At 38.9% G+C, this 13,184-nt stretch overlaps 1 protein-coding gene across 3 annotated transcripts in view; it reads left to right on the top strand.

The window, feature by feature from the left end:
* Sf3b1 (splicing factor 3b subunit 1) overlaps positions 1-13,184 on the top strand; it is a 43,471-nt gene that overhangs the window by 14,256 nt on the left and 16,031 nt on the right. Inside the window, exons 2-8 of one of the 3 annotated variants that reach the window (XM_027396898.2) lie at positions 951-1,006; positions 1,314-1,393; positions 3,311-3,481; positions 8,023-8,260; positions 10,308-10,520; positions 10,704-10,825; positions 12,972-13,169. In XM_027396898.2, coding sequence (XP_027252699.1) covers positions 1,337-1,393; positions 3,311-3,481; positions 8,023-8,260; positions 10,308-10,520; positions 10,704-10,825; positions 12,972-13,169 — 999 coding nt within the window. In that variant the 5' untranslated portion in view covers positions 951-1,006; positions 1,314-1,336. Of the gene's footprint in view, positions 1-950; positions 1,007-1,313; positions 1,394-3,310; positions 3,482-8,022; positions 8,261-10,307; positions 10,521-10,703; positions 10,826-12,971; positions 13,170-13,184 lie in introns of those variants that run through there. The other 2 variants (XM_027396897.1, XR_004768666.1) reach the window with 2 other exon arrangements.

Here is a 13,184-nt window from a genome sequence, read left to right as displayed (position 1 = left end):
TTAATAGTTGGAGTCTGTTTTGCTAATTGTAGTGTGCAAGGGGCATAGTGAGCCTGATGGAAGCTTTCCTCGGGTGAGTGAGTGAGTCCCACCATCAAAACTAAGTGCCTGTTTTTAAAAATAGATTCTGCTGCAGGTTTACAAACTAGACTTTCAGCCTGCATGAATGAATAGGGATAGTTTTTTCTTTACTTGCATAATTGTAATTGATTTAAACATGTATGTCAGAATTCACAGGCCCATACTAACTGTCCTTAATTTCTTTCCTACAGCAGTACTGCTATATGCCAGTCCTGTCTGCATTCTTAAGGGTGCAGTTCAACACATCCTCTCTAGATTATGGTGAAAAAGTATTCCAAAGGAAGTCTTATCAGAGCTAGTGTCAGAAAGAATGACACTACCAATTGGGCATGATCGTCAGCATAGGAGATGTCTTAGAATTTTATTATTTTGTCCTAAATTTTAATGCTATACTACTTGTATAGCTAATCACATTTCTAAAGCATAGTGTGCCTTTGTTGATCTTATATACTGTTTGGGCTTCTTTAAGATATTTTGCAGTTTGAAAAGCGAATACTGAATTTTGACCAAGAGACTAACACATCTCTTTGTACACCACTTTTCTTTTGTGTGCATTGTAATAACTGGTAGAAATAATATATCTTAAGTAATATGTTTCCAGTTGTAATTTTACTTTTTAAGAAATAGAATTATATTTTGGGTCAGGAAAAAAATCTTTTAAAAAAGCATGAAGCCCTTTTTAGTAATGTGACATGAGAATAAGATTGTAGGTATATTAGATTTTCTAAGTTACAGTTGTTTAGATCATTGTATGAAGAACTTATGTAGTCAGTTACTGTAGTTAGGATTTTAACAGCTTGCAACAGGTAATGTTTTGAATATAAATATCTTTCCAAAGTGTTACTAATGGTAAAGAGATAATTTTCTAGGCTTCTATTCTGCTGCTTGAAGTCAGAACTGCTGATGGAGACAAAGGCACGAAAGTGTACGTATTCCGGATTAGCAACCCAGGAACCCATCACTTCTGAAGACTCTAAACTGTGCTGTCATTTTGCTTTATATATGCATTAAAATAATTGTTTTAAACTGCTGTAGATATGTTTGTGTTCAAACAGGTTAAATTGATCAGCAAACTCAATAAAAAGTAAGATGTATAATTATCAAAGTTTTCCACCAAAAAATAAATTAAATGATTATGGAATAACATAATATTAGAGCAGGGCAGAGAAATCAGTTGAACCTAATACCCTTTATTTATTGTACTCTTGTCCTGTTGCTGTTCTTTTCTGCAGGAGGGAAGACCCCTGACCCTAAAATGAATGCCAGAACTTACATGGATGTTATGCGAGAACAGCATTTGACTAAGGAAGAGGTATGAACTCACTTCTCTATGTAGTGGTTGTGAAATAATGTAAGAAAGTTTGAGAGAATTTTGTACTTTAGTTTTTGTTGTTCAAAGCAATTCCCTCCTCTCCCTCCTTGAGGCAGTTTCTCTGTATAGCCTTGGCTGTCCTGGAACTCACTCTGTAGGCTAGGGTGGTATTGAGCTTACAGACATCCATCTGCTTGGCCTCCCAAGTGCTGGGATTAAAGGTTTGTGCCACCACCAAGCATTGTTTGTTTTTCTTTCTTTTTAATTTCATTTTTTAATCTTATTTATTTGTTTGTTTTTTTGAGGCGGGGCTTTTTCTGTGTGGCCCTGGTTGTCCTGGAACTTGATCTATAGGCTAGGCTAGCCTGGAACTCCACCTGTCTTTGCCTCCTGAGAGCTGGGGTGCTGGGAATAAAGGCATGTGCCACCACTGCCCAGCAATTATTTTTTAAAGATGGTCTCATGTAGCTCTGGTGGCCTAAAACTCAGATCTGCCTGCTTCTGTCTCTCAAGTGCTGGAATTAAAGGTGTGAACAACCATGATTGGACGGTAGTATTTTTAATTGTAAAAATTAAGTTAAAAAATTACTAGCCCAGAATTGTATTACCTTTAAAACTTGATAGTTTGATTTTTCTGGAGCTCTTTGGTTTTCTCTGTGTGCATGTGTGCTCTTGGGGGTGTTTGGGGAGGTTAGTGTACCTCAGGGAGCTAGTGACCACATTAGTTCTTAAAAGAAGTCCCTACTTCTCCGTTTTGGTTTGGCTGTAGATGGAGAATTCTGAGTGATCCTTTTGGCTTACAGAGAATTCTGTGCTAGCACAGGTGCAGTGCTGGGAAGCTAAACCAACTTTTTTTTTTTTGTTTTGTTTTCATTACATTTATTTATTTGTGGGTGCCATGGTGTGTCTGTAGAGATCAGAGGACAACTGGCAGGAGTCAGTTCTGTTCTTCCAAGTGAGTCCCAGTCACTAAACATAGGTATCAGGCTTGGGGACAATTGCTGAGACATCTTGCCATCCCTGGTCCTATTCTTTTTTGGTTGTTATTTGAAGTAGGGTCTTTCTCTAGCCCAGGCTAACTTAGAACTCACTCTAGCTCCATAGTAGCAGGCTGGTCTTTTAACTCGCCAGAATCTTCCTACCTCAGCCAACTGAAGATTAAAGGAACACACCACTGTGACTGGCTTTGTTTTAATAACTACTGTATCTTTATTAATAATGTAATTAAGTAAAGTTTGCTAGGTGAATTAAAAGAGAGAAATGGAACCTCATTTTAAAATGAAAGAGTAAATCAAATGCATTTATTGACACCAAGTTGTTTTATTTTTACTTTTTTCTTTTTTTGTTTTTGAGACAAGAATCTTGGTATGTATTCCTGGCTATCATGGGACGCACTCATTGGTCTTGAATTCAAAGCAATATTCTTGCCTTACATTATGCATCACAGGCATGTGCCGATACCCCTGGCTTATATTTTTGTCAGTGAGTTTTAAAAACTTACAGTTGCATATATTTTTCAGTTCTCTGCTGTTAAGCGGAGATGTTACTTACTAGAGATTTTACTTTACAGTAAGATCTGCTTCACTAGCTTCAAAGTGTAGGCTGTTAAAATTGTAGAGTTGCTTATATACTGTTTAGGAAGTAAGACAATGCTGTAGAACTGCCAATACTAGCAAAGAGAAGGGGAGATACCTGAACTAGGAACAGAAAATAAAGCGAGTGGAATACTAACTAGCTCACTAAATAGAAATGAGTATATTAATGACATAAAAACTTAACTGAAAGAACTCTTCCCATTTTCTGATGCTGGGAATTAAACAGGATTTCAGGCATGCTTGGAAGGGATAAGCTACCTGTGAGTTCTTCTTAGTGAAATAATGTGAAAGATAAGTGTTCTGCTCTTTCTAATGTTTTCAGAGAGAAATTAGGCAACAACTAGCAGAAAAAGCTAAAGCTGGAGAATTAAAAGTCGTCAATGGAGCAGCAGCATCCCAGCCCCCCTCAAAACGCAAAAGGCGCTGGGATCAAACTGCTGACCAGACTCCTGGTGCCACTCCTAAAAAGCTATCAAGTTGGGATCAGGCAGAGGTAAGTTTTTATTTTTATTGCTATTTTTATATTTTTCTCTATGGAGTGTGTTTGCTTTCGGGTTTCTAAAACAAGTTACCATTGACTAGATGGCTTAAGAACAAGTTTATTTTCTCAGTTAGGGAGGTTCAAAGTCCCCTATCCTAACAGGTAGCAGAGGTGCTGTCTGGTGAGAGCACATCCTCACTGCTTTCTCAGTCTTACAATCTTACAAGGATTCTCTTTTCTTGTCCTTTTGATCTCATTTGACCTTGAATACTAACAGCCTCCAAATGTAGTCACATCAGGAGTTAAAACCTCAATACCAGTCGGGTTTCAGCACTCGGGAGGCAGAGGCAGGTGGATCTCTGTGAGTTCGAGACCAGCCTGGTCTACAAGAGCTAGTTCCAGGACAGCCTCCAAAGCCACAGAAAAACCCTGTCTTGAAAAACCAAAAACCAAACCAAACCAAAACAAAAACAACAACAACAACAACAACAACAACAACAAACACAAAAACCTCAATACCTGAGCAGGGTATTCCATAAGCTGAGGAATGGACTGTTGTTTTTGAGGTTTACTTTCATTTTATTTTTTTATGTTTTGTTTGTTTGAGACAAGGTTTTGCCTTGTAGCCCTAGCCTAGGCCAGGGTAGCATCAAACTTTGATATTCACCTGCCAGGTGCTGGGACTAAAGGTGTGCATCATGCCACTACTCAGGGCTAGAGTATAAATTTTTAAATATTTCATGTTAAATTATGGAGATGGGGTACAATATAGTAGTCTTCCTTATTTTCTTGTTGGATAAACCTTTGATCATGTTGATAACTGGGTAACACTATTATTTTCTTGGTTAGCTTATACTCTGTTGATATCCTTCTTTTCCCCTCCCCCCATCTCTCTCCTGTCTCTTCTGTTTTTCAGACAGGTTTCTCTGTATATCCCTGACTATTCTGGAACTTTCTCTGTAGAGCAGGCTGGTCTTTACTCAGAGATCCTCCTATCTCTGCCTCCTGAGTGCTGGGATTAAAGGTGTGTTCCATCATCACCTGACAAAGTCAATGGTTATTCCCCCCCCCCCCCCCAAGACATAGTTTCTCTGTAAAAAAGTTCTGGCTATTCTGGAACTCACTCTGTAGACCAGGTTGGCCTTAAACTCAGAGATTCACCTGCCTCTGCCTCCTAAGAGCTGGGATTAAAGACATGCACCACCACTGCTCAGCCACAGTCAGTGTTTTTAACTGCTGATATATTTTTCTGGTCCTTCTTCCCTCCCTCCCTCCCTCCCTCCCTCTTTCTTTCTTTCTTTCTTTCTTTCTTTCTTTCTTTCTTTCTTTCTTTCTTTCTTTCTTAAAGATAGGCTCTCATTGTGTGTTGTATTAGTTTCTTTATCATAGCCAGCCCAGTCCTGCAGATAAACACATAGAGATACTATATTAATTTTGGCTGATGGCTAGGGCTCCTTATTTATTGGCTAGGTCTGTCTTAATTATTAACCCATTTCTATTAATCTATGTATTTCCATGTGGTCTTGACTTACTGGAGAATGCCAGGACCTGTTTCTCCTTTGGCATTCTACATGGTGGTGGTTCTGGCTGGCTCCCTCTGCCTAACTTTCCCAGAATTCTCCTTGTCTCCTAGTCCTGCTTATCTTCCTGCCTTATTGGCCACAGTGTTTTATTCATCAACCTATAAGAGAAACATACAGAAGGACATCCCCCATCAATTGTGTAGCCCTGGCTTGTTTTAAACTTGCTATTTAGAGCAGGCTGGCTTTGAATATACATGTGTTCAAGTACCCATGGAGGTTAAGGAGATAGTGTCAGATCCATTGGAATTGGAGTTACACATTGTGAGCTACCAGTGAGAGTGTAGGAACCGAACCCTGCTTCTTTGCAAGAACAGTTAAGCACTCTTAACTGCTGAGCTATCTTTAGCTGAGTTTAATGTGTTTCTATAAAAGCCATCCTGACTCAGACCTGTCTTTCTTCTGCTAATTTATGGAAATTAGAATGTATAACAGGAGGATTCATATTCCCACTTTATCTTTGGATAGGAAGAACAAATTAAGATTATGAATAATTCATTTTCATTACTTACTTAATCTAGGGTTTTTTCCATCCTGCATAACAGTCTTTAGCAGAGTGTGGTGGTATATCCTTGTAATCAGTCCCTCACTAGGGAGGGTGAGGCAGGATCGTGAGTTCTAAGCCAGTTTCTGGGATACCTTGTTTCAGAAAACTACCACCATCATCCCCTGCTACCACCAAGACACTGAATATTTTGAGCTCTTCTGTACTCTTGGATATTACTTTAAATCCACACCTAGTCCTTTTGTTCCCACTGATCTTGGCAGCATCACAGTAGGTAAAGGCATTTGTTGCCAACACCAATAGCCTGAATTCCATACATAGGATTCACATAGTGTAAAGAGACAACAGACTCTTGGGCTAGCCTTTGATCTCCATATTTGTTCAGTGGCATGTGTGTACTCACACATATACACAAATAAATAATTTTGTTTTTTAAAGATGGGGCCTTACTATGTAGCTCTGCATTGCCTGAAATCATGTAAATCAGATTGGCTTTGAACTCAAAGAGATTTACTTTCCTCTGGCTTATGTTATAAAAGTATTTCTTACATGTAGGGAGACACCGTAACCACACCTCCTAAGGGCTGGCTACATGTGTGCCTGTGGTCAAGGTGAGGTCAGAGTGACGAGCCATGGGCTTTAGGACGAGGAGCACATGGAACAGTCTCTTCCCCTTTGGCTGCCCCTTCTCTCTGGCCTCCCTGCCTTGCCGCTCCTGGGCATGCTCTGGCTTGTGGTTGGCTGGTATTTATCTGACTAAAGGTATCTTGAATCTACAAGCCTTCTCCTTCACTTACAGTATGTGGATTCTTTCTTCCTCAAGAGGTTCTATGTCTCAAAGATCCAGTTTGGGAAACACTGATTTAAATTAGATCTGAAAGTTTTCCATTGGAGATGTAGATAGACAAACTTTCATGAATTTCCTAAAGCCACAGAGTTCTTAATATATTTCCAAACCAGAGACTTTGGTTTGGAAATGATTGTAATAGCCTTGCTTTCAGTTTTGAATGAATTAATTAAATATACAGCATATAAGAGGAAGAGAAAGCTATACATTCTAAATCGCTATTTTAACTAAAGATTTTAGGTCTGGTTAGTTTTGGGGGGGGTGTTCTTTTTTTTTTTTTAAAGATTTTATTTATTATGCATACAACATTCTGCTTCCATGTATATCTGCACACCAGAAGAGGACACCAGATCTCATAAGGCATGGTTGTGAGCCACCATGTAGTTGCTGGGAATTGAACCTTAGGACCTCTGGAAGAGCAGTCAGTGCTCTTAACCTCTGAGCCATCTCTTCAGCCCAGTGTGTGTTTTTTTTTTATACCAAAAATTATTTTTGAAAGAAAATAAAAACAGTAGCAAATAGTAGATAGATAGGTGCAGCAGATAAATAAAAAACTTCATTGAATCAGGGTTTTACAACGGAAGAGACAGCTGGAGTAAGTAGCCTGGATAAGAGAACAATTAAAAGTAACATCATCAGTCAAGGGCAGACCAACATCTAGCAGACATCCTCTGGGTCAGTTAGCTCAGTTCCTCAGTTAGTTTTTCTTCCATGGATGCCTTTTCTTCTCTGCTGTAGTGCAGACATGTCTTTATCATGTGGTAAACAATAGCTGACATTTGTTGGAAATAGTTTACCTTTTAACTGTTCTTAAGAACAGTGTTTTTGCCAGGCAGTGGTGGCGAAAGCCTTTAATTCCAGCAGAGACAGGCGGAGCTGAGTTCTAGGCCATCGTGGTCTATACGCTCCGAAGTTGCATAGAAACCCTGTCTCAGAAAAAGAAAAAAGAAAAAGTGTTTTTCTCTTGGGTTTTTTTCCCCCTTCTTCTCTCCCTCTATGGTAATAAGAGGGAGTCAGCTCCACCCAGCAAGTGTCTTGGAAGCAGCTTGAGACAAACATGCTTGGGTCTGAAATGAGGGTTGGGGAACTCCTCTTTCAGAGTCAGCTTTTAAACAAATTTAGGTAGCATTTGGCAAATTACCAGTACAGTATATATTCACAAAAGTTTACAACCTAGAATGTGTTGGTGCTTTTTAAAAAAGATTATTTATTTATTTATTTATGTGCATTGTTTTGTCTGCTTCTATGTCTGTGAGGGTGTTGAATCTCCTGGAACTGGAGTTAAAAGTTGTGAGCCTCTTTGTGGATGCTGGGAATTGAATCTAGGTCCTTTGGAAGAACAGCCAGTGCTCTTAATTAACTGCTGAGCCATCTTGCAGCCCTGTGTTTTATGGTTTAGTCTAGGGCTTTTTTTTTTTTTTCTTTGTTCTAAATGAATGGTGTACATTGGTTTTGATCATGAGCATTTGTAAAACAGTAAGCAAAATGATAGTCTACACTTTAACTTTTAATTGAGTATAGGAAACAACTAAAAGATACGTTTATTTGGTTTTTGTTCAACTGATTTTCTAGTTATTTTTCTAAGGTATGTAAATAAAATAAATATTTTTGCTTTGTTAAGACCCCTGGGCATACCCCTTCTTTAAGATGGGATGAGACACCAGGTCGTGCAAAAGGAAGTGAAACTCCTGGAGCAACCCCAGGTTCAAAAATATGGGATCCTACACCTAGTCATACACCTGCCGGAGCTGCTACTCCTGGACGAGGAGATACACCAGGCCACGCAACCCCAGGGCATGGTGGTGCAACTTCCAGTGCTCGAAAAAACAGATGGGATGAGACTCCTAAAACAGAAAGAGGTAGGTACTTTTAGTGGCATGTAGACTTGGGTGTTGTGTTTCAGGCTGAGGTCTGTATTTTCTAATGTAAATGTAAAAACAATATAAATTTCTATGTGATTACCTAGTTCTTGTGGGGTGGAGCAGGTTGACTTTTGAAGTCTGAACCCACTGAGCATGTAAAACTGTCTTTTCTCTTACTGTTTGTCTCAGTCCTCAAGCTTAAATCCATATTAAAATCTTTTCTTAATAAACTACCAACTTTTGGCTACATGGCTCAGTGGTAAAAGCACTTGCCACCAACTAAGCCTGAGAATAGGGGTTTAATCCTGGGATCCACGTAATAGAAGGAGAGCCCTCCACAGGTAACCTTTGATCTCCATGTGTACATCATGGTGTATTCACAGGAAATAAGTAAACATAACAAACTTTAACTTTGATTAAGTTAAAAATAAAGAACTTAGCTGGATGGTGGTGGCAGATATGCCTTTAATCTCAGCAGAGGCAGAGAGGCAGGTGGATCTCTTGAGATTGAGGCCAGCCTGGTCTCCAGAGTGAGTGCCAGGATAGGCTCCAAAGCTACACAGAGAAACCCTGTCTACAAAAACCAAAAGGAAAAAAAAAAGGGAGGGGGGCTGGAGAGATGGCTCAGTGGTTAAGACCACTGCCTGCTCTTCCAAAGGTCCTGAGTTCAATTCCCAGCAACCACATGGTGGCTCACAGCCATCTGTAGTGAAATCTGGTGCCCTCATTCAGGCAGAACACTGTATACAGAGAAACCCTGTCTCAAAAGAAAGGAAGGAAAGGCTGGGCGTTGGTGGCACACGCCTTTAATCCCAGCACTCTGGAGGGCAGAGGCAGGCGCAGGCGATCTCTGTGAGTTCAAGACCAGCCTGGTCTACAAGAGCTAGTTCCAGGACAGTCTCCAAAGCCACAGAGAAACCCTGCCTCAAAAAACAAAACAAAACAAAAAAAGTATCTATGACTTTTTTAAATGTACAGTACAGTAGAGGAAGGAGCAAGAGACCCCAGACTTTAGATCAGGCTTATGTTCTTAGGCTGGGAAGACACGGCTAACCAGACTGCAGTGGTAGTGCAAGTGTCGGGGAAAGACAAAATGGGTTCTCTACAATGTCTTTTGTATCAGTGCTCCACGAAGTGTGTCTTTTCAACATTAAAATGACCAAACCAAAATAAATAAACCATAAAAATAAAGATATTTTGCAATGCCAGGAATCAAGTATCCTGCCCATATCTAATGAGCTTGAGTCTACCAGAGCCAGAAGCAAGTTCAAAGGGGTACCTGGCAGGAAAAAATAAAACAACAACAACAACAAAAAAGAACTTAGCAAACAGAGTGCCCAATTCTTTGCCCTTTTTTGAAGAGGCTGAAGATTTTAGGAAAAACCATAGAAGATAAATTTTATATTTTAAGAAATAAAAAGATGATAATTTTGTGGGTGTTTTGTTTTTAAATTTTAAGAAAATGCTTTGGATACCACCTCACTAGCCCTCAACTGGTGATTGATTGTCTTGCCTCAACCTCCTGTGTGTGTTTTAGCATACCAATTTTAATCATTTAAGGACAGAATTTAGTGACTTTAAACATTCACAGTGTTGTACATTGTACACTATGATTATAATTCATTTCTATATCTTTTTTCAGTGACCTGACCCAAACAGAAACTGCATCTTTTAAACAACACTTCTTTCTGTACCACCTTTGGCTCCTTGCTAGCCTATATTTATGTTCTGTGTCAGAAGTTTGCCTAAATCTAGAGTTTGATGTATAGTGAGAATAGCTGGAACATGGCTTAAGATACACAGTGTGTATCTTAAGTTCCACTCTGTGATCATGTGGATGGAAAAACAAAGTTTTTTTCTTTTGGTTTGTTTCTCATTAGTTGCTGTGGTCAGTGGAAAGGAAACCCAAAGACACTAAACAAAACTTTTAAGTATATCTTGTTTTTGGAATATCTTCCTTTTGAACTTAATAATATTGACTGTGGGTGAAACAGTGTTTTAAAAATGGTTAATAGTGTGATCTTACTGTCCTTTTTCTTTGAAGATACTCCTGGGCATGGGAGCGGATGGGCTGAGACTCCTCGAACAGATCGAGGTGGAGACTCCATTGGTGAAACACCAACTCCTGGAGCAAGTAAAAGAAAGTCCCGTTGGGATGAAACACCAGCTAGTCAGATGGGTGGAAGCACTCCTGTTCTGACTCCAGGAAAAACACCAATTGGCACACCAGCCATGAACATGGCTACCCCCACTCCAGGTAGAAACTCTTTCTCTTGTGACTGTTTTAATTTTTTTGCTGGTTTTTCTGGGTGCTATTATTAAGAGTAAGAACATAAAAATACCTTGATTTGCATTTCTAATATAAAAACAATCAGGTTAGGGCATATTTAGTAGTAAAGTCTTGCACTGTGGATCATGTAAAATTTTGCTGTTTTGGTAGGTCATATAATGAGCATGACTCCTGAACAGCTTCAGGCTTGGCGGTGGGAGAGAGAAATTGATGAGCGAAATCGCCCACTTTCTGATGAAGAATTAGATGCTATGTTCCCAGAAGGATATAAGGTACTAGTGATAAATATATGGTGAATGTGTTGGTACTTAGGATATGAGTTTTAAGCATTTGGCTTAAAAAAAAAAAATGCCAGCAAATTTGGCCTCGCCCAAATTTACTAATTAATTCCTCTTTTTTTTTTTAAAGATACTACTAAATGCATTTCAGTTGAAAAAGTAATAGACATGAAATGAGTAGCATGCAGCTTTTATTATTTTCCTAGCTGTGGTGGTGCCTGCTTTTAATTGAAGTGATGGGAGCCAGAGACAGGTGGATCTCTGAGTTTGAGGCCATTTTGGTCCACATAACAAGTTCCAGGACAGCCAAGAGACCCTGTCTTAGAGAGACTCTGTCTTAATCGCCGCTCCCCCAAGTATTTTGGGAGCTAGAGAAGTGGCTCAATGCTTAGGAGCATGTGCTGCTCTTACAAAAGCCTATAGTTCAGTTCCCAGCACCCACATCAAGAGGCTCACAACCATCTGTGAATCTCATGAGAATTCTGTGCCTTCTGTTGGCCTTCTCAGGCACTGTATGTACTCAAGTGTACAAACTTAAATTCAGGCACACAGATACACACAATTTGAAAAAAAAAATCTTTTAAAAAAAAGTTATTTTTAATTATATGTGAGTTCAGGTGTCTGCAGAAGCCAGCGTAATTCCTCTATTGGTGGTTGTGAGTTGCCCAGCATGGGTTCTGGTTTCTGAACTCTGGTGCTCATGATTTGAGGTGCAGATGTTCTAAATCACTAAACCATTTTTTCTAGTACCTGAGACTGACTATATAACCATGGCTAGTTTTGAACTTGAGATATAGGCCAGGCTGACCTGAAATTCAGAGATCTGTCTAAAAGGTGGTATGCCTCACTCCTGGCTTTTATTACTTTTAAGTAAGGAACCACAAGGACTTCTGGAGGTCCACAGACAGTGCTTTAAGAACCTCTGAATCAGTGGAATGGAGTAGCTTGTTTCATTCAGTTCATGATTTTGTAGGACTGAACTCAGATAACATGCTGGTGAATTTTCTTTTTTAATGTGTGAGTGCTCTATCTGCATGTATGACTTTATGCCAGAAGAGGGCACTAGAGCTGGTAGTGAGCCACTATGTGGTTGCTGGAAATTGAATTTAGGACCTCTCACAGAGCAGCCAGTGCTCTTAACTGCTGAGCCATTTCTCCAGCACCCTAATGAGTAAAATCTTAAAATGTACCTTTAGGTCTTCAATGTACAGTGACACCAATGGATTTGACATACTGTAAGAGTCCGTGTATAAATTCTCCTTTACTCAAAATGATTAGTGAGAGGTCCATACTGCACATGCAATAACAAGAAGCAAAAAATTAGTTGGGTGATGAAGTATAGGTGGCATCAGATGTATTTAACATGATTTAATTGTGAGTCTCATTGACATTTTCCAGACATGGTAATTAAGGCTATTTGGAGAAGACCTGTGTTAAGTTTATTGTCTTACCTAGGAAAGTGTAATTAGCAAAAGAGTCTGTCTCATTGCTTTAAAAAACCAAATCCTATTGTTTTAAACTCATATTTCCAGATATTCTATGGGTATTGCAATGGGTTTAATTTGACATTTCTTTCAGATGGTTGTGGCAAATACTTTAGTTTTACTTTGTTGTATTTAAGTTTGTCTTGTAAGAGTTCAGTTTTAAAATACATTTTTATAGTATTTGGGGTTTATGTGAATATTTCATTTTATTACTAAAACATGCATGACTTTTATCTATTATATAAACCATATAAGTTTATTTCCACTTAAATGAATGATGTTTGCTCTAAAAGTACCTTTTGGGAAATCACTGACTCATAGGTTTTATAATTTTCAAGTTTTGTTAATTTCACATATTGTCTTGATAACATTGATATCTCAAGCATATTAATGGTTGAAGGTGACTAGAAATTTTAAAGTACTCCATGTATTTCTTTCCCACTTAAATTTTAATTAACAAATTAGGAGATAAGTGTTTCTCATAAATATCTTCTTAACTTTTAATTAACTTTGAACTGTGGCATATGTTTTCTTCAGGTAAATAAACTTGCTAGCTAATAAATTACAAAGATGTCTTTAAGTGTAAATGCTACTATGTTGTCTTTCATTGTGTAAAGCCAAAGCAGTCCTGCTAAAGTGTGTTATAACTCTCTTAGGTCCTTCCCCCTCCAGCTGGTTATGTTCCCATTCGAACTCCAGCTCGAAAGCTGACAGCAACACCCACACCTTTGGGTGGCATGACTGGTTTCCACATGCAAACTGAAGACAGAACTATGAAAAGTGTCAATGACCAGCCGTCTGGGAATCTTCCATTTTTAAAACCTGATGACATTCAGTACTTTGATAAACTATTGGTAAGTGATGCTAAC

The sequence above is a fragment of the Cricetulus griseus genome, chromosome 2 (assembly GCF_003668045.3).
Source record: "Cricetulus griseus strain 17A/GY chromosome 2, alternate assembly CriGri-PICRH-1.0, whole genome shotgun sequence".
Classification (NCBI taxonomy): Eukaryota; Metazoa; Chordata; class Mammalia; order Rodentia; family Cricetidae; genus Cricetulus; species Cricetulus griseus.
This window is presented reverse-complemented; position numbering and strand designations above follow the sequence as displayed.